The 21,079-nt window shown below is 50.0% G+C and overlaps 2 protein-coding genes across 6 annotated transcripts in view; one reads left to right on the forward strand and one right to left on the reverse strand.

Annotated features, from left to right (window-relative positions):
* PLA2G2C (phospholipase A2 group IIC) overlaps positions 1-21,079 on the forward strand; it is a 90,943-nt gene that overhangs the window by 55,976 nt on the left and 13,888 nt on the right. Inside the window, exon 1 of one of the 4 annotated variants that reach the window (XM_077899344.1) lies at positions 13,644-13,845. Coding sequence is in view for 2 of the 4 variants with exons in the window: in XM_077899342.1 (XP_077755468.1) it covers positions 14,568-14,650 (83 nt within the window). In the remaining 2 variants the exon portion in view is untranslated. Of the gene's footprint in view, positions 13,846-14,004; positions 14,177-14,487; positions 14,651-21,079 lie in introns of those variants that run through there. The other 3 variants (XM_077899345.1, XM_077899342.1, XM_077899346.1) reach the window with 3 other exon arrangements.
* UBXN10 (UBX domain protein 10) lies at positions 2,813-14,441 on the reverse strand. Of its 2 annotated transcripts, XR_013380644.1 has the most exons (3): positions 14,294-14,441; positions 4,172-9,724; positions 2,813-3,197 (listed from the first exon to the last, which is right to left on the reverse strand). XR_013380644.1 is itself a non-coding variant. In XM_077899341.1 (2 exons), the coding sequence occupies exon 2, from the start codon at positions 9,707-9,709 to the stop codon at positions 8,855-8,857; it is 855 nt and encodes a 284-aa protein (XP_077755467.1). In that variant the 5' UTR covers positions 9,710-9,724; positions 14,294-14,441; the 3' UTR covers positions 3,700-8,854. The 2 variants fall into 2 exon arrangements, 1 of the variants encoding a protein (XP_077755467.1); XM_077899341.1 differs by lacking the exon at positions 2,813-3,197 and having other exon boundaries at positions 3,700-9,724.

Genomic DNA, 21,079 nt, shown 5'->3' on the forward strand with positions numbered 1-21,079 from the left:
AAAGACAAGCATTTGTGCATGTTTTTACAGATGTCAGACTTTCTCAATAAACAGTATGTCATCTGATTCTTTGCAACAGCCCCTTGGGAAACAGTTGTTTGCATCGGTTGGTGGGAAGATTTTTGATGCCAGTCCCATGCTCTCTGGACTGCACATAGGATTATTTCTTCTGTGAGAACCTGAAAGGGGGAGAATGAGCCGGGGCAGCTCAGGGCAGGGAGGGATGGCTTCCCTCAGAAGCTGGGGCAGCTCCTGACTAATGGAGGGGAGTCAATCCCCTGAGAAGGAAGCCCCAAGGGTAATTTGAGAGCAAGCCTGCCCCGAGAGGCAGTTTCAGAGGCCAGTCACTGGTCTGGCTTGTTGAGACTGAGATGAATAGACTCAGAGATGGTAAGTGTTAGTAGGGACCTTGACATGACCTAGCTTTGCTCAGCAGTTCTGAACCTGGCTGACACTTAGCGTTCTCTGGGCGAGGGAGATGGTTCCTAAACTCATGGTTCCTAGCCTCCAACCCCAGAGACCTTAATTCAGAAGATCTGGAGCAGATTTTTTTTAAAAAACTTTCCTGGCCCATCTTTAAAACCTATTATTCAATTTTTGCCCATCGAACACAGTCTTAGAGTTCAAAAGCCATTTAGGGGCATTTCAAGCCATGCTGAGTCAGAGGTTTGTTGGTGACTGTCTGCATTTTCCCCAGCGCTTGTCTGCCAGCTGCACCCTCTCCTGCTCTACCGGACACACTCTTCCATCTGAAAATGAAAGGATGGTTTCTGGGGTCGACTGTGGGGAATTATTTGAACAGCGTAGCACAGCCTGAACACCCAGGACCCAGACCAAGAGCATTCCAGTAAGTCCCAGGGGTGTCGCCTCAGTGGCCCCTCTCCAGTGTAAATGGTAGTGGAGTCAAATGCTCTCTGTAGGGTGCACAGTTTCCCTGCGCTCCCAGCCTGGTCATTACCTCCGTCTGCTTGTCCCACGACTCTTGCCCTCTTTTAAAACCCAAATTCAAAGGCATCAGGAGACAGTGGCTTGATAGCCCAGGTCCTCAGACTGAATGCTCATGGCTTTGACCAGTGAAGTTGAGCATTCAGATATTCTTCTGAGACCATTTGTTGTAAGTCAGTAAGACTATTTTGCACCACTATTGTATTTTGTTGGTTTTAAACTATTGCCAAATGAACAAAAAGACTAGTATAGTATTACCACATATGTTTTGTTTTTGTTTTTTTGCATGATTCTTCCCACTAAATTGGAAACTCTTGAGAGCAAATACCTGTCTGATTGATCTTTATGCCCCAAGTCCAGGGCATGTACGTGATTAGTTTGTTGGCTCAGTGAAAAGATAATGTATTTAACTAATATTTGATTCCGAAAAATCCAACATACGTAGAGTTCAGTTCAAGACTACATGTATTTTGAAAAGTGTAATACTTGTATCAGATAGAATGCGTAGATCAATTAATATATTGAGGACAAAGAAATTTATTTCTGAGCCCACCATCAGTCCCTGCTTGCCTTAGCTTTAACTAAAATAAAGTGCCCCGGGTTATGAAAGCAAAGTCACTGCACTGTGTTTTTTATTTTGACGTTAAAAATATGTTGAAAGACATGTAAGATTTTTAATATTTTAATATTAATATTCAATAGCAAAGATGTGCAAAATTATTTTTAGCCAACAAAAGGAATATTATATCCAAAGCAGTAGTCTCCAAGTTGTTGGTAATGTAATAAACTTGAGGTCCTTTCTATATAATCCTTCGAAAAGCAGAGCAAAATCCACAAGGTGTTTTTTTTAGATAATTTGACATACCAGTCCTATGTCTGGGAATTGTCCTAAAGAAATCATTCAAAAGATACAAAAAGCTACATAGATGTAGCTTCAAGCATTGACTTTTTTTTTTTTTTAAGATTTTATTTGAGAGTGAGGGAGAGAGGGAGCAGGAGCAGGGGCAGAGGCAGAGGCAGAGGGTGAGGGAGAAGCAGACTCCCCGTTGAGCAGGGAGCCTAATGTGGGGCTCCATCCCAGGACCCCGGGATCATGACCTGAGCCAAAGATAGATGTGTAACTGACTGAGCCACGCAGGTGCCCCCAAGCATAGACTTCTATAGCAAAACCTGGAAACATAGAAATGTTCCATAAAAGGGAAATAGCTTAAGAAATTATAGTACATCAACATGTTGAAATATTAGTCAACCTTTAAATAATTATGAAGACTGGAGAAATTTGGAAAAAGAATCTAAAATCGCGGTGTTTGTTAGGATTGCAAATGTTAAATGCATGCATGCCTACTGGCAAGTGAGTAAAGTGCAAAATGAATTTAATCTTTAAGAAAGAAACAACATATGTCAAAATATTAATAACCATGATCTCTGACTGAAAGGATTATGGGTGATTTTTATTTTTATTTTTTTTAAGATTTTTTTTTAATTTTTATTTATGAAAGTCACACACAGAGAGAGAGAGAGAGAGACAGAGACACAGGCAGAGGGAGAAGCAGGCTCCATGCACTGGGAGCCCGATGTGGGATTCAATCCTGGGTCTCCAGGATTGTGCCCTAGGCCAAAGGCAGGCGCCAAACCGCTGCGCCACCCAGGGATCCCTGATTTTTAGTTTCCTCTTCCATCTTCTCTATATTTTCTAAGTTTTCCATCAAAAAAAAAAAAAAAAGGTGTGTGTTTTGTCTTAGAGACAAAGTGCAATGGATCCTCTAAGAGTGAGCCTCTCCTGCCTGTTGATTGATTGATGATGATGATGATGCATATTATGGGTTAGCATTTACTTTAATACTGTTTTTACAATAAAACTCAGTACTACTTTTTTAAAGATTTATTTGAGAAAGAGAGAGACAGGCAACGAATGGGAGGGGCAGAAGGAAAGGGAGAGAGAGAGAATCTCAAGACTCTGAGTTGAGTGCGGAGCCTGATGTGGGGATCGGCCTCATGACCCTGAGATCACAACCTGAGCCAAACCAAGAGTTGGATGCTTCTTAACCGACTGAGCCATCCAGGTGCCCAAAAAGTAAGTACTACTTTTTTAAAAAGTAAAGAGATGATATGCCCAGGAGCTGACCCAGCTTCTCATGACATCTGTGGGTACCACTGGGATCTTCATCTCTTGCTTGGATGACAAAAGTCATAACTTCTTCTTGGGATTCCATCTGCTACCTCTGCCTGTTCTCACCGCAGCATCCAGATCGCTAATTTGGACATACAAGTCAGGTACTGACTCCTCTGCTCAGCACCCTGCAGTGGCTCCCCATTTCACCCAGTGACAGTGCCTGGAAGATCCCGGTGATCTATTCCCCGTGCCATGTCTGAAGGCTCTGCCCTCCCTCACTCCAGCTACCCTGCCTGGGACCCTTCCCCTACGAGACTGGATGTACTCACTCCTTAGGACCTCTGCATCCCCACTGCCAGGAATGGGCTTCCCCCACACCTCTCCTACCCTCTTCCTCTCACCTCCTTCAAATTCTCTGCCCAGATGCTACTTTGTCAATTAGGTCGGCTTGGACCACCATGTGATGTCCCATCCTCTACCACACTCCCCCCCACCCCGTGGTCTCCAGATCTCCCTTTCCCTGCTCTGTTTTTCTGTTTTCCATCACCTGTATCCCCTTCAACCACACTGTATTGTTTATTACGTTCATTGTTCTTTACTGTATCCCCACATTAGAATGTAACCTGCATACGGACAGGGACTTTTGCTCTGCTCTGTTCATTGATAGACTTAATAGGTACCTGGCATATAGATTCTTAGGATATACTTGTTGAATGAAATTGTTACAGATGATTTGAATAAGATGAAGCCTTGTTGGGAGCTCCAGGAAGAAGGCAAAGAGCAAGCTGAGGCCCAGGCTGGGTTGGGGGGACTAATCAACCCTCTACAGAGTCTAGATCCAGAGGCTTTGGGGACATGGTATATTTGAAGTCTGGTCTAGGGGGACATCTAGTTCCAAAGCTAGATGCAAGGCTGGAGTCGGGGCAGCAGGTCATTCCCATGAGTTTGTTGGACACAAACTGGGCAGTAGAGTTGCTGCATTCGCAGCATCCTCCCAACTGGGCAGTAGAGTTGCTGTATTCGCCCATGGTTTGTCCGCAAGTGGCTGGCCACTCTGGTTCCACAGAGGGCAGGGTCTAGAGCTGACCTGGGGTGCCTGTCAGTGGTACTCACCGACCAGAGCAGGCCTCCATCTCCCTCGCGGGACAGATGCCAGAAGGTGCTGTTCTCAGCCGGTCACAAAAAGGACCAAGGCCTTACTGCACAGATCTCCTCATTGTAAAAAAAACAAAAACAAAAACAAAACAAAACAAAAAAACAGGTGGGCATGAAAATCATGAAATTTGGAAGCTTTGTTAATTAGGTCAAAGGACACTGGTTTTATTTGCCCTCCCAAGAAGAAATGCATCCCCAGTCAGCTGCTGGATTTGAATGAACAGAATGGAGGCAGGCAGGAGCGGGAGAGGTAAACGATGTGTCATTTCACTGGAACCAGGTAGATTAAGTAACCTTGGCCCGTAAGCATGCCCCGAGAGTTTGATGGTAATTGATTTTCAGCGAAATAGTGACATTTTTAGTTGCATCTCTTCTCAAAGAGCAATGAATGGCATAGGAATTCTCTGTACACTTTTTCCAAAAAAAGGGCACTTCCTTCCTTTCATGCACTTCCTTCCTTCCTTCCTTCCTATGAACATTGCTTCTGGTCAGTGCTTCTCCCTGCCCACCATGTGTTTGTTGCTGACATGTTTGCTCATTTTTGAAGGAACAGTCCATTATGGTGACGTCCACTTGGGTAAATCCCAACTTGTCAAAACTATCTTGCCTCTTTTCTCCCTCGAGGCTTAACAGACTATGTGTCCAGAATTTGACACCTCTCACGATATCTATGGCTGCTGTTCTGGCCCAAATTGGCACCATCTCTACCCTGGTCACTGTCAAGGGCCACAGCTGGTTTTCCATCTACCACACTGACCCCTCCAGTCTACTCTCAACACAACAGCCAGAGTGCTCCCGGCCGAGCACAGCAGTCCTTCTGATCGAGGCCTGCCTAACCACACCCATGGATGGTTGTCTATCAGTGGCTCAACTTCCTGGGACAGGATTCAAGTGTGTCCGAAAATACCTCCAGAGACTTGATCTTCCCCATAAATTGTTCAGGAGCACCGCCACTTCCTGCACAGTTTGAAGGTAGGGAACACAGAGGTGTGTCAGAAAGGGCTGCCAGACACTGCCCTAATCAGAAAAGATTACGCCAGTGTAGACGCAGAACACCCAATTTTATTTTTATAATGTGAGTTATTGTCTTGTGTGTTTGTGAGTCACTGAGGGTCGGCTCCGCTTGGATGTTGCCAACGCCTCCGCAGTGGCCTCTGACCTTTGTGGGTTTGGGTTGGTTCTGACTCGAGGCGAGGGTGAGCGGGCTCCAAACTTTGCACTTGATGGTGGTGTGTTACTCATTGCACTGGGGAGACAGATATTCCTGCTGGCTTCTCAGACTGATTCCAAAGTAAGGCTAAGGTGGAATCATCTAGTTTTCTTTGCAATTCTATTGAAAAGGTAGGACAGTAGATCCTCTTACCCTATGAAAGGCTCATCGAAACTACACCTCATGCTACGGGAAACCACACACCCTTTTATCTCAACTTATTAAAACACTGTGTAAAGCGAAACTTTGTACCTCTCGGGGCAGCATGGCTTTATTTGACACTAGAAACCCACTTGAAATAGTGGTAAGAGCATGGACCAAAGTGAAGCAGCTCAGCTCCTGGAGCGCCTACGTTTGTAATGCATGATGGGGAGAGAGATCTGACAATGGACTTGAAGGCTTTTAATTATAATGGAAACTTCAAGACTTGTCTACGTTTCTTTGTTTGTGGAGTATTTTCTGCAGGTTCTCTGGAGTGACAGTCACGTTCACCTGCATCTCTTCATCAGGACTGCCCTGGCTTGCCGGCTGTTGGCTGGATCCCCAGGTACTTTCAGGGCAAGGACTGTTGTGTTAAAACCACCTGCCATCTGTTGGTGAAAATTTTTTGGATTCTAAATGATGAGTCACTTATTTCTCCTGCTGTTCCTTCTGCTGCCAGGACTAATTTACCTCTTGGACTGTAACAGGGGATATGCAGGGAAAACTGGTCTTGAAGCTTTGTCCTATGCAAAGTTCACATCCCTAAAGACCATGCTTCCCGGTGCCATCACTGGAAAGGTGGACTTGCCTTTGCATTTCCACAAGACGGCGAGGAGACAGCAACAGTGTATCTGACCCTCACTCCAGGGTCCTTCACGGATAAAGCTACCTCCACCAACTTCAGTCGCCTTGAGGTTGAGAGTCCCAAAGCAGTTCCACATTTCCTTGCCAATGCCAGTCACCTGTGAGTGACACAGGAAAGATCCTCAGTGGCCACTGGTTCAATGAATGAGGTCTGTGACTACAGAGTGGTCACCCAAGGCCACCAGGAGTAGTGTGCTGGGCCCAGGTTAGCCCATCAGGCCAGGGTGGCCATGTGGCAGTGCCACCTGTAGAGCCACCTCTCTGAAATTCTGATGGAGCTGTTCTTGCCAACCTCTGAAGGAGAGTACTTGGAATGATTTTTAGGAGGAATTCAGGAGTCTCTTGCCATACGGAGCTCGGTGCTATCATATAACCTGAAAGCAAGATCTGTGGGAAGGGTGGGAGCAGGGAGCCTGGGGACGAGCACTTGGATTTAACAGCGCAGCCAAGTGCTTTTCCCAAGAGGTCAATGGGCCCCTCTGTCTGCTAGAGCACGGTGGCTGGAGTCCTGCGCTAAAATAGAAGGCATGCTTCTCCAGTGACTCAGCTTCACGCAAGTCAATTTTTATTGTTTCACCATCCTTTTGTCCAAAAAAAGTTTATTAAGGTGGCTCAAGTCTAGTTCTGGTCACGTGTCCTAAGATACCCTAAAATATTTCTATGTTTCATGCCTTCCACATTTTTTGCCACCCCCAAATCCCAAGCTAAATAGCAGCAGCAAAGCCCTAAGTGCAGAAGATTCTAGCTCCCTCGAGCATGCTCCGTTTCACTGAAGTTTTCTACAGATTTCCTGCCTGAAGAGATTACCGAGTCCCAGGTGGGTGGGATTTTATTCTTACCACAGAGTAGGTGTGATTTTGCGGGAGGCTCTTCCTCCAGCCTCCTAGATCAGAGGCAGATATGTGCCTGAGTCCTGGGTGGGAGGTAAACCTCCTGTACTGTGAGTACCGGGCTCGAGCCTCCCGTCCCCTCTGACATGGTCGCTGGTTGGGAGAGGTGGCCAGTTGCGTGGGCCTGCCTGAGGCCCTGCAAGCCCCAGCTGACCTTTGCAACCGAGATGGTATTAGGAAATTTTACCACACATTCCGAAATAGCCCACTCTCGAGTGATCTGGGTGGTGTGGGATGCGGGAAGGACAAGGCGAGCCTTCTTTAGAGGAGATGAAGTTGGTGTTAATCTCGGTGGCTGAGTATAAATTTGCTGGAAGTAACATTTCCAGCCACATTCCTTATCTAGGTACAAGATGCACTTGCTGCTGAGGCTGTCACGCCGATAGGCTTCTAGAACGCCTGCCTTCCCTGTGTACCCAGGAGCAGAGAGAGGCGCATCGGTACTCGGGGCTTTGGGATGGCTGAGATCTTGAGGGATCAGTTTCCCTAATCTGGATGGCGATTTGGCTATAACGAGGATCCAGATGAGAGGTGGGACTCTCGCTGAACTCCCGATACAAGAGAACTTTGGCAAATTGTCCACGTCACCACTTCAGAGTTGGAAAACCAAACAGGCTAAGGCATTCAGATGTACTTCGTGCCCATCAGACACTTGGGCACACGGTCTCTCAGTACGGGGCGCAGCCAAGTGATGCCCAACAGAGGCACCCTTGGTCTCGGGAGGTTCTGAAATCACAGAACAGGGACACTGGTGTCCTCACACCAGGGAGTCTCTGTTTGAAGGAGGTGAGACGCTGAAACCATGTGTCCACACCCAGATAGGCCAAGGGGGGCCTCCGGTGCAAACTGGTACAGACTTGTAGGTTTGGGCGGTTCAAAATCAAAAAGATTCCATTAGTGACAAAAGCAAAGGAAATCAGATTCCACTGGTTTTTCTCAGTTTGGGAAGAATGTTGCATGCAGAGAGTAGCTACCGATATTTGCAAACCTACTTATTCTCTATCTAAGAGTAGCTACTTGGCTAATCCACGATTGCAGAAGCAATTTACTTTCTCGCTCTCAGACTATTTCAGAAATGTTGATGTGTTGGGGGATTTGTATTAGCAAAAGACCTGTTCTCTCCTCTGAAGCCACATCACACAAACAGTAATCCCCAAGAAACTCTAGCCACCCGATGCCAGCAAAGGGGGCTGCTTCTAAGATAGTGTCAACTGCCTGTTTCTTAAAGATGCTTGCGAGAAATACAAATGCCAGTCCGACATTTCCTGAGCCCTGGTTATTTACCAGACTAGAATCCTCTCTGGGAAGTGTTTAATCCTGCATCAAATACAGAAAGGCAAACCATTGGCTTCAAGAGAGCGAGGGTTCGTTGTAAAAGCAAGCAGATGCTCCCGAAAGGACCCAGCTCTGGGGAAAGGAGGAGGCCTGGTCACGGCGGTTTCAGGAACAGCCCGGGTACCTCGCCAGTTCGCCCCAGTGCTGGAGGGACTTTAACAATTGGAGGAGAACCTTCTCAATACGCTTGGCGCACGTGCAGATTTCACTCCTTCAGAGGAGGTGCTGTGAGGACGAGTCCCAAGAATCACAGGCGCACCAGGTTCGCAGGGCACTGGGTACCGAGCTGCCCGGAAGGCCACAGCACCCAAGCGTGCTCCTTACTCCGAGACCCAGGACTCCAGCTGGGTGGCTGTGGACTCAGGGCTCCCTGTCCTCTTCTTCCTGTGAGATGCCCAGCACCGACTTGTGGGGGATTTTGCACTCCTGCAGAGATCTGCTAAGGTCAGAGAAACGTCTCCTGGGCACCTCCATGGTCTCGACGCTGCAGTGGTGGTAGGTGGCCTGGTTGTTGCGCTCGGCCACAGCAACCACGGTCTGTAAGGCGTCAGTGGGCCGGAAATGGTGAACGAACCTTCGGCCCGACGGGGATCTGATGGCCAGCAGCAGCCTCGCCTCTCCGTCTGATGGCTCCTCCAGGTCTCGGGCCCTGGATGACATCTGTCTCCTGGTTCGGACGATGACTGTCCTCTCTGGGGAACAAGCTCGAACTCTGGAGTCTTCTTCGCTTGCCTTCATGGTGCCCGTCTCCTCCCGGTAGAGAGCCTGGATGCTGCTCAGCTGCAGCGAGCCGGCCTTTGTGGCCACTGCGTCCACAGAGCCCTCCTCCAGGGTCTTCCTGTTGATGGAAGGGAGGACTCGGTATTTATTGAGGGAGGAGGAAGCGCCCATGGGCACCTGCTGCAGCAGCTCGGGGATCTCGTCGGGCGCTCCCTGGTTTGGAGACCTGGGTGCGCAGGCTCCGGGTCTCTGGCTGCTTGGCGACTCACAGGGGACGGCCGGGGGCAGGGTGGCCGGCGCGCGCGGAGAGCACAGCTGGGCGCCCTGCGGACCCTGTGGTTTGTGTGGACGCGGCCGCGGCCGGCCCTTGGCGGACTTGGGCCTTGGGACGTGCATCTTTGCCGAGTCGGGCCGCCAGGCGAAGCCGTCAGCGGCTGGGCTGCCAACGGGGCTGCGTTCAGGGGCCGCTATGTTCACAGGGGCTTCTGTGGCCATTGCTCCTCAAGACCCCTAAGGAAGCGGAGGAAAGACAAGCCGCGGGTTAAACTTCCTGGGACTCTGGCCTCCAAGCCCTTCACCCCCAGGTGCCGGAATTAGTGCCAACCGGCATGGAGTTAGGTGTTTCTCTCTGGATTTCGAGCATGGGGAGAGGGGCACCTGCTGCCGTTTATTCCTTCGCTCGTTCATTCATTTCAATCACTTGGAAAAAAATCAGTGAACCAAGACCGAGGAAAGACAGGTGTTGAGTCCACAATGAGAAATTATTGCCATGAGGAAATAAAGTGAGAGTGACTGGCGGGGGGTGGGGGGGCTCATTCTTATTCTTATGGGGTGGGGGGCTTTAAACTGAGAGACCAAAGGAATGAGAAGCAACAAGCCATGTGACAATCTAGGGCAGGGGCTGGCTAACTTTTTCTGGGCACGTTTTCAGCTTTGGAAGCCACATGATCTCTGGTCCAATGATTCAGCCCTGCCCTTGCAGCCACTGACCCGGTTCCCCTCGCCGCCCCCAGGCCTTACCTGACTCTTCCTGTCTACCTACACTTTAATCTTACTTTGTTTTCCTTCCTCCTGTCTTTTCTTTCAACCTTGGTAGGTGGCTCTGCACAAATCACTCCATGTAAAAAAATCCCTCCACCACCCTAACTTTGTCACCAGGGGGATGGGAAAGGGGAGGGGAGCACTGTTGAAAATTGGCCCCTTGGCCAGAACTCACAGGGAGGTATGCAGGTTCTAGATGAGGGGCCAGCAAACCTTTTCTGTAAATGGCCAGATAGCCCATATTTACAGTTTTGACAGCCATAGGGTCTGTCACAACTCCACAAGTCTGCCATTGGAGGGTGACAGCCGCCATAGACAGTAGGTAAACGAATGGGTGTGGCTGTGTTCCCATAAAGCTTCATTTATGGACACTGAAATCTGAATTTCATACAATTTTCATGTGGCACAAAATATTCCTCTTCTTTTTTTTCACCCATTTAAAAGTATAAAACCTATTCTTAGCCCACAAGCCACATAAAACTGGCAGCAGGCCACATGTACCAAACTGTGTCTTAGACCAACTCCATAGGGGACTCTGGACACGTGCTGATTCTACAGATGTATGAGCCAGAAGGGCAGAGCAATTGCCCCATGGTCACAAAGCCAGCTATCAGCACAGCCTGAACTAGAACCTGGGTCTTGTGACACCAGGTCCTATTCTGGAGGACCTAGGCTTCACCTTCTGTCTTCCCGGCTACCTGGTGAACACTTTGAGGGCCTCTTTAGGTGGGTCTCCTACGCTAAGGGTGCTCATGAGTGCTAGCAAAATCCCACAGAAGCCCCGTGTTCCCAAGCTCGGTAGGGGCGTGGGCATTTCTCTACTCAGGCCAGAATTGCCAGATCAGGTCTCCTTCTCCCTCCTCACCACCTTGGTGACCCCTTCATTAACAAGGCTACCACCACCACCACCACCCCAAGGCCCTGGTTACATCCTTCCCAGGACACTGTGGGGAGGGGGGATGTCTAGGGCTCCCCTCCTCCCTTGGAATCCTGACCACCACTGCACTGCTGCTTTCTGCCCATAGGTTGACCAGGTCTCTCCCCGCCCTCTAGAGACCTTCTGGTAACTTCTCAGTGCGTCACCATCCCCAAGAAGTAGCATATTTGAGTACAAAGGAACCAGGACCTGGTGTCCCAAGTCTGGGGTTCTGTTTCAGGCTCTGCAGAGAGTTAGCTGTGCTACCATGGGACCATCATTCTACCTTTCTGATACATCTCTTTCCCCATCTATAGAATTAGCCATATGACCTTGGAGACATTATTTAAATACCTCTAGCATCAGTCCCTTTATCCGCAACAGGATGGTAGTAATATGAAATAATGTAACCAGGGCTATAAGTTCCAGGCTTGGCTTAAGAAAAGGTAAGGTGCTTTTGCTTTTGTTTTTGGTTTTCTGTTTGTTTAGCGCTTTCTATCACTTTATGTCCAAAAGTCTTACCTGTTGCTGCAGAGCATTTTCCCCAGGAGAGGGAAAAAGTGGTTCTACTCCTAGTCACCTCTAACCAGCTGGGCTTATTTTGGGACGTTCACCTGCCCTGCCCACTGCACAGAAACGCCGGAAGGCTGATTTTAATGAGCTACAGCCTCTGAACTTGCCTCAAAAATGCAAAATAATGCTTTTCTAATAACGCTTTCTAATTCCACACTTTCATTGCATCCTCACCTCAAACTGACTCCACGCTACCTTTGTCACACAATCCTGAGCAATGTAATGCCAGCCTTGCAGCCTTCCATTCTAACATTACCGTTCGGTGCCTCTCACCCATCTTGCCAAATTTTAGAAAGTATCCTCTCCCTCTCCATTAAGACCAGACCCAAACAAAACACAGTCTTCCCCTATATCCCCGAGGCACTAGCCAGTTCAAAAGCTGTCCTCCATTTCTTAACTTAAAAGCCTCTGTGTTCGCTTTACCCTGTCCACAGACGGGGTCTTTCCACACTCCCATCTTCCACTTCTCGCTAGGCTTTCACACCCAGTCTGGCTGCTGGGAGTTCAGGAACCTTCTCCTTGGCATGAAAAAAGCCTGCCCATCTCCTTGTTAATTTAATCTATTTTCTGATCAACTGTGAAAAACGTGGTTTCTTCCCTGTTGGTTTAGTTCTAAAGTCTTTCCCTTGCAATTAAGCAGCTCTGCACTTTAACTCAGGATGACACAAGAAGGTCATAATTGTCCAACTGTTCTGCCAAAGATAAGCTCAACTCGGGAACCAGCTCCCCTTCTCGGCTCACCCTCCCCGCCTCAAGGAATGGCTATTAATTTGCCACAGCTTCTACAGAATTATCACAGACTTGGCTTCTAACTCCCACACATGCCTCGGGAAGGTTTAACTGTCAGTAAGTTTGGTAACTTAGAAACCTCTTCCTTAACAACTTTGATGAGGAAAGTCATGTGTTCTTGCAGGCTCTCTGCTGGATTATTTTTAACAGTAAAACTTGAGTATGTGCATGCACTTTCTATACCTTTTGGTACTATATAATTATCCATGTTCAGGGGGTGTCATATTCAAGACACCCTGGTCATAAGATAACATGACTGCGAGCTATCTCAGAGAGAGAGAGAGAAAAAAAAAAAACCTCAATTATGACTAATTCCTATAAGCCCACTCATGGTTATTTAGAGACTAACACCTCCTTCAGGTAAAACCATTCCATCGAACCTGCTTTCATAACCCACTGCCTCCTCCCGAGCTCGGGGACCATCTGTTACATGGAGGGAGCACCAGCTCTCCCCAGCATCTATCCCATGGAGAGGGGAAGCAGGGGAAACAGGTGTTTGGGGACCCTGGGCCAACAGTGCCTCTGCAGCCACACCTTGGTCCCCGAACCCTGCCCATCCCGCCCCTGGGGCCAGGAAGACTCACGCAGAGCCCATCATTATCCCCGGCTCAGCTCGTTTCCCCACCTCTAGGCCTGGCAATCGCTCAACCACAAAGTGATTTGACAAGACCTAGGTGTAGGCATCCATCAAGCTGCCAGCTGATTAGGCAAGTGGCCTGTTTACTTAAACAGAATAGCTGCACCCCAGAGGCTTGCTAGCAGTCAGGAAACAAACATTGGTAACTGTTTCCAGGGAACTGCCAAAAGGGCAGGCACCCATTCCTTAAGATTACTCACCCAATCAACTGGAAAGGGAGAACATGTGACAGGAAAGGCTGAGGCCATCCTCCTGCTTTCCTAAGGAGCCCCCCCCCCACCCGCCCCTCAGCACAGGGTCAGACCACCCTCATCCACTCACAGCCCAAATCTAAACCCACGGTAAACGCAGTAAAATACACCCACCCACGTACCATCTGCTGATGTATACCGAGGATGCATACATTTGAATTGGTCTTTTAAAAATGTTTATCAGTTAATACTATCCCCTGCCAATCCCCACCCCGCCCCCCTGGTGAGGCTGTCAGGATGAAAGGCATGAAAGGCACTCAGAAGAATCAACAGGAGATGGTAGTTGGCCTGAGCAGGAGAAAACTTTGGTACCATTCCCAGTTCTACCCCCGACTAAATGAGTAGAATGCACTGTCCCACGCAGAGTGCCACGTTTCAAAGGGGGAGTGGAGAAATTGGACCGCAAGCCATCAAGTGATCAAAGGTTTGGAAAAGGCAGTGGGGACGGTTGCAGGAGCAGCGTGGGGAGGGGCAGGTGGAGGAGGATAGCTGCAGAAGATCTTCCAAGTGCCCGCAGGCCCCTCTAGACCGAAAGGGGCTGGAACAGCAGAAGCAGGCATTTGGGGGAGGGGCAGGAGGGGACGTCTAGAAAGTGAGAGGCGCCCAGGTGAAAGAGCACGGTTCTGGGGGAGCTCCGGTCTGGTCTGGTTCGGGCCTCTCGGTGTGCGGGACGGCCTCTGGTCCCCGCGGGTCGGTGTCCCCGTCCAGGCCCCGGGGCTTCCGCGGAGCCCGGGAGCTGCCCCATTCCTGCAACGGTGAGCTGGGCCGGGCCTGCGTGGCCCCGGGAGTGGCCGCTTCTCCCCGGGCCCTTCCTGTCCCCGGGGCGTCGCCCTGGCCGTGACCCTGGCGGTGGCCGTGGCCGGCGCGCTCACCTGCCGCTGCTCCATCCTTGCTCCATCCGCCGCGGTCCGCCGGCTCCGGCCGCTGGTAAACAGCCCGCGTCTCCCGGGCAACGCGCCCGAGGGGGCCACGTGCTTCCTTCTGGGCCGCCCAGCCCGGCCCTGGGGCGAGCAGGTGGGGGGGGGGGGGGCTCCTGGCTCCCGTGACCTCGGGGCAGGCCCCAGCCCTTCAGTGTTCCCGGCTTGGGGGGCAGCTGCTGGACTGGTTTCCTGCGAACCCTACAGGCTGCCAGGGTGCTTCTAGGGCATGGGTCCAGCTGGGGCCTTGTCTGTCCTCAGGGCAACCCCTCCAACTTCCTCATCAGCACCCCCACTTCCATCCCTTCCTTGGTATCAGTTGCTTCTGCCCCTGCTCTGCCCCTCCTCACCTCTACCCCTACGCTTCTGGCAACCCCAGTCACCGCTACCCATTTGTCTTTCACCCCACGGTGGAAACCCCAGCCCGTTGCCCTGTGCCCTTTCTCCCCACCGCGGCCTACCTCTTCCCTGCCCTGTCCAGCCCGAGGCCCTCTACCCAGACCATTCCCTTAGGAGAGTCCCCCCTGCGCTTCTCCGGGGGCCTCTCCATCCCTCCCACCTGAGGGCTGATGGAGTTTCCATCCATCAGTCCACCCACACCCAGGGGCTGGAGAAACCTTGACCAGCCGTGGTCCTGGGGGTAATGGAAAGATGTGGTCTCCAACTTCTACTGGACCCTCAACACTTCAGAAGAAATCCTTCCACTTCCCACGGTTCCGTCCTGTCTCCTCTCTCCTCCGCGGTGACTTCAGACCTGTCCTCTCTCCTGAAACCTCTCCTCTCTTCCCTCTCCCTGCCCCTCCTCCCACATAGAAGAATCCCTACTTCCCTCTTCAGGGAGAAAGTAAAAGCCATCCTATGGAAGCCTTCTTAATGTCCTGCCATCAGACTACACACTTGCCTGCCTTCCTCCCTCTCTCCTGCTCGAGTGGGAGGGGACACGTTCTCTGACTCTGTCCAAGACCTACGGCTCCTCCAGACACCACCCCTACCCCCACCCCACCCCCAGCCAAGCCAGTTCCCTGCCACAGGGCTACACTCCAGCATTGCTCCTGCTGTCCCCGATACCTGGAAGATCCTTCTCCATCCTCCCCACACTTGGCTTCCTCCTTTCTTTTGCCTAATGCCCACTCACCCTTCAGATCCCAACTTGATGGATGAAGACTCTTCCAAAATGGAATTGAGATGGCTTCAGAAGGAGCCCTTACTGGACTATTATTGCCTGCCAGGCACTGTTCTAGATTCTTGGAATATGCAGATGAATATGCATACATACATTGTGACTACATTATTGGAAGATGATGTTAGTAGACATCCAAGAACCAAATTATCAGTGGAGAGGATTAGGATTCATTACCTAGCATTGTGGCCAGATATTTGCTATCTAGTGTATCCCAGACGCATGGACGCAGGATTACAGTAGGGCACAACTCTGACCCACCCACAAGATGGTCACAATTTGGTTAAGGAGGCCTGTCACACACCCCTAAAGAGTTACAAATCAGATTGTTTTCCATACAGTTTGAGCCAAGAATGGAAGAGCGGGCGCAGGCTGGACGTGATGATATGCCAAGCGATTGGTGCTGACAGGAAGTTTTTCAGGCCCAGGGAAGGAGGGGATCATTTCAGCAGTGATGTTTCTTCCCATCTCAGAAAAGCAGTACCTGATTGTGGGAGCTGCTGGGGGGCAGGCCTCCTGCTAGGGTCACCCGCTCACCCGCCCTGGACATCCAGGGTGGCATCTGAGGCCCCAAGAGGTTGCAGGAGGTGGCGGTCTTAGGAGCTGTTGGCTTTGCAGCTCCATGCTGGTGGCTTATTTCTTGTAAACGATTCTGTCAGAAATATCTAAGCAATGCTCTTCAGGCCTTCGACGCCCACCCAAAAAAGATTAAAGTAGATTCTTCATCAGCTATTTTAATATCACCTAAGAATTATGCAATCTTTTGGAAAATCAAATTTGCTTCTCACCGTGTGTGTGTGTGTGTGTGTGTGTGTGTGCGCGCAGGGAAATGGTGCTTAGGCCTAAGGTCTGTTTAATATTTAGCAGTATGGGCCCTTTCGTCTCTGGTGCCATGTGATGTGCAGTGCCAGGGGGAGGCTGGAGGGAAAGAAAGGAAGCCAACTAGCCAATTGCTGTGCCTTCCTCCTCTTTAAAGAGATATACCTTTGTCTCCCCTTTTCCTTTAAAGAGCGTGTCTTCAGAAGACAAACCCTATAATGCCTGGTCTCTGGTGGAACCGCAAAATGGATTCTCAGGAAATGTGGCCAGAGGTCCCTGCACCACCAGCTTAAATGTGGACTCATCCTCCTTTCCAGCCACGGTTGCCTTACTCCTCCACTGACTCCATGAGTTCCAGCCAGCTTGTTCCCCAACTGGGCCTTCAGTCTTTTCATCTCCAGGGTCTTTCTGCTCTTGCCTGCCCCACCCCACTTCCTTTCTCGAAGTTAATCCAAACTTACTGATCCCCTGTTAAAAAGTCTCCTTTTTCACGAAGGCCTTTCCTGACCACCTCCTCCCCACCCCCAAACTTCATGGGCTTTGGCTGATTCCTTTTGGTCCAGTGGAACATGCCCAGGATGGCACCATGCACCCTCACTATGTCAGTTCCTCCCATCTTCAGTGCTCTCTTCCAGAAAGGCATCATTGGTCTCCTTTGCCATAGAAAACAATTGACCTCAGGGTCCCTCAAGTTAATGAGTGGGAGAGCAGCTCCAGAACCCCAATCTGGCTGATTCCAAAGCCCACTCTCTGTACCCCCAGAGCCCCACCCCGGCATTCCCACATGGCATCTTTACCTGTACCTACCTATTGCACTGGTGGTGAGGTGGCCGGTATGGCCCCTAGAGTCCAGGCTTGAGTGTGAATCCTGGCTCCACCGCTTGCTAGCTGGAGACCTTGGGTAGCTGATGACACTTCTCTGGACCTCAGTTTCTATCTCTGTAAGAATGTAGGTGGTAAGAATGGGAGTGTGGCAAGGGTGAAATCAGATTCAACCTGGAAAGTTCTTAGCACAGTGCCGGGCACTTGGTGAGCACTTGGTGAGAACTAGTGCTCATTATCATGTTGGTCTCATCCTACAATGTGCCCCTGCTTTAGTAGGGTATGAGCTCCTACAGGGAAGGAGCCTGTGCCTGTGTCTGAGTCCCCTGCTTGGCTGACACAGTGCCTGCTTCATGGTAGGTGCTCAGCAAATCAGAGTTAAATTAATGAAGAGGCAATGCTGATTCCATAGCTGGCTTTTCCACTGAGGGACTGGCTAGGTGCCACTTGGTATCCCCCAGGGATATCTAGTTTGAAGTCTAAATGACCTCCCCCAGGTCTGGGCTCAAGGCAGGAGCTTCCGTCTCTTGGCAGCTGGTCCCCAAAGAGCAGTTGGCCTCTTTTTGAACTAGCAGCCTCTAGATTTTGGAGTCTATACCCAGTGTCCTATTCTGTCCTCGATCCCACCAGATGTGTCGATTGAGACCACGGATAACCTTGATCTCAGAGGGGGGGACCAGGTGTGTGCTCTGGTAGGGAGGCCCAGAGGCTGGCACAGTTACTATATATCCTGATGTTTTGGCTTCCCAAGGGGACCTGCAAAAGGGAAGTTTCTGGGTAATGAAATTTAGCTCTTAAAGTACTACAGGTTTCTACGGTTTCCCCATATTATTGGAAAACATCCATAATGTTCTCCTTTCCTGTCTTCTTAAACAAAACATAGCAAACATGGTAACTCACCTTGGCTACTGTTGACTAATCCCAGGTTGTTATCTCTGGAACTTGTTGAATCTTGCTGGCAATCCACAGGGGGTCAGGCGCATTGTCTCCACCTGACAGATGATGCAGCTAAGGCTCAGTGCACTTCAGTGGCTCTGCCAGGAAGTATAGAGCCCTGCTCCAACCCTCTTCTCCAACAGAGAATCTGAAGTTATTTGCCTTGCGCCTTTGCAGTCTCTTATACAATGCAGCCTTTTCTTGACGACTTGACATCAATAATCTCTCCAAGCTGATGTAGCTAGAACCATCTGCCCCTACACTCGGTGGCCCCAGGTCCATAGGCTTGGTCAGTTCTTGTTTTGATCACTCCTGTCTCTCCCTTGCCTGCCTGCCTGCCTGCCTACTAACAGCCACCACTGTAATCCCCTTCCTGTTCTTCCGCTGGGGCCGAGAAAGAGAGGCTGACCCCTTGCTGGCATCGTGCCTCAAATAAGAGTGTTCGTGGCATCTGCTTGGATGCTTGGGTAGTTTTGGTTTTGTTTTCTCAGCCCTGTTTTAGATAGGTAGAGCCCCTCGGCCCAATGACCCACAGGGAAGCAGACAGCTAAAGGTTAGGGATGCCGCCTTTGGTGTTGACACACCTGAGTGAGTCCTGGTTCTGTCGATTTGCAGGACAAAATGCCTAACCTCTGCCAGTCTCTATTCTTTCATCGACAAGCTGGGTTCATCATCTAGGCCACGTTGGGAGCATTAAAAGAGGGTTTAAAGAGATAATCTACAAGCTGTGCTTAGCCCCATGCTGGCCCCCAGTAGGGGATAGTTTTGTTTATATTTCTGTAACTTGAAGCATGATCATATTCTGATCATTCATGCATTCATTCATTCCTCAAATATTTATTTACTTCCATCTCTCCATGCCTGGCTTCCTTATCTGCACCATGGAGGTAATAGCAGTATTTCTCCAGCTGAAGGCCGTGAGGACTTAATGAGTAACTGTATGTCAAGTGCTCAGAAGCCACCCAGGGTGTAAAAATGGGACACCACCAAAAGTTCCCATCCTCACCATCAGTACTAGTGTGTGTCAGGCCCCACCTGTGCTGGTTAGGTACTAGGGATAAAGAGGTGAACAAAATAGAATGATCTTTCTTTCCTCCTTATTTACTCCACGGGGAGAAAAGCCAACCCATGTGTCAGCATAGTCTGTAAGATGAATTGGTGGGTCTGAGAGCGGTAGCTCACGGAGACCTGCCAACTTGCTGGCTGCTCCCCCAGAGGCTGGCATTGGAGTCCATGCTGCCTTCCCTACCATGTTCTTGCCCTTCATCAGATCCCTGGGCTGCTGGCCCTGTGCTCTTGCTTTGGGCTCAGCACAATCTAAAGCACCTGCAAGCAATCAGTCAAAGGGACGAGCCATGCCGGTCTTGCCTAAGTCATAGTGTGAAGGCCGGTGTCTGTGAAAATGCCTCAGAATGCCACATGGGCAAGAGGTCTAGGCAGGGAGCCTGGCGAAGTAGAAAGAGCACTGAATTTGGAAGTTGGGACCAGAGGTTCAGTCCTGGTCCTGCCACTTGGTAGCTGCGTGTCACTTTTCTCTGAACCTTGCTTTTCTCAACTGCCAAGCAAGAAGGTGATAGGCTCTACCTAGTAGGGTCACGTGGGGAGCAAAGGAGTGGAATATAAATTTAAGATAATTCAAGTCCCCTTCAAACCCATCCTTTTGGACGTGAGTTCACTGCTTATCACTCTACATGGGCTTAGATTGGCCTCCCAGGACACAAACCCTGAGACAGAGAAGTGCATTCTCAGGAGGCTCCTAGGAGAGACACCTGTCAGGAAGTGAACAAAGCAAGACTGGAGAGAGGGAGAAGCTGACACACAGGAAGAAACTGATGTTCAGAGAAGCTGACACACAGAGGGAGAAGCTGGCACACAGAGGGAGAGGCTGGCATACAGAGGGGAAAGCTGGCATACAGAGGGAGATGCTGACATGGAGAAGCTGGCACACAGAGGGAGAAGCTGATACAGAGGGAAAAGCTGGCATATAGAGGGAGAAGCTGACACACAGAGGGAGAAGCTGACACACAGAGGAAGAAGCTGGCATCAGAGGGAGAAGCTGACACACAAAGGGAGAATCTGGCACACAGAAGGAGAAGCTGGCACAGAGAGAGAAGCTGGCACAGAGAAGAAGAGCTGGAGCACAGAGAGACACTGATTTCATTACCAGTAACGCACCCAGGTCCCTTTCTTTGTCTCTCCAAAACGTCATCACCTGCTCATTTAAAAGACGTATGTGCCTTCTTCTTGGACTAAACCATCACACGGTTATTTTTGCAGATTCAGAAGAGGAAAGGGAGCCAGCCCAGAGAGATGGAACCTAATTTAAAAACCTCCCTGCGGCACTTGAAACAGAGACTGGCTGGGACCAGGACTGGTCAGGGCCTAGCCGGACAGCCTCCAGCAGAATCTGGGCAGAGAGGGCCAGAGGTAGCAAAGACCCCTGATGAACTGGCCCTGGGGCTCTGCAGCAGGACACTCATTTTGAAGTTTTCCTGGGAAACTTTGTCACAGAGAGTAAATCTAGCCAAAGCTCTGTACCTGCCAAATTCTCTGGGCTCAACGGAGCTATTGTTCATACTCCAAGTCCTGCTGTTATCAGATCTAGCCTGATTTCTGATGGGCCACATCAAGACCACTTGAATTTAGAGAGAGCTGTTGCCAGAACGGGGATAGGGGTGGGGGTGGGTCCTTGGGATGACAGGGGATGCCCAGCCCTCCTCTGTTGTCCTGTGGGAAGCGAGCCATGTATGGGGACCCTTACTGTTGCTAAGAGTAATAAGAGGGGTACGTTTCGCTGTCACAGCATTTCACAGTATTGAGCAGCTTTACCTCCATTGTTTCCATAGGTCCCCCCAAGTCGTGAAGCTGGGGGTTATGTGGATTCAAGGAAGCTGTTCTGACTCTTGTTTCTCTGTCTCTAAAACTACTACAGAGCCTTTCAGGTTATAAGGATTAACTCATGGAATACCCGTGAAGACCCTAAA

Source organism: Canis aureus, chromosome 5 (assembly GCF_053574225.1).
Source record: "Canis aureus isolate CA01 chromosome 5, VMU_Caureus_v.1.0, whole genome shotgun sequence".
Classification (NCBI taxonomy): domain Eukaryota; kingdom Metazoa; phylum Chordata; class Mammalia; order Carnivora; family Canidae; genus Canis; species Canis aureus.

What these genes read in the sequence shown, in the direction of transcription:
- UBXN10 (XM_077899341.1), bottom strand. Translation starts at nt 9,709, where the DNA reads ATGGCCACAGAAGCCCCTGTGAACATAGCGGCCCCTGAACGCAGCCCC.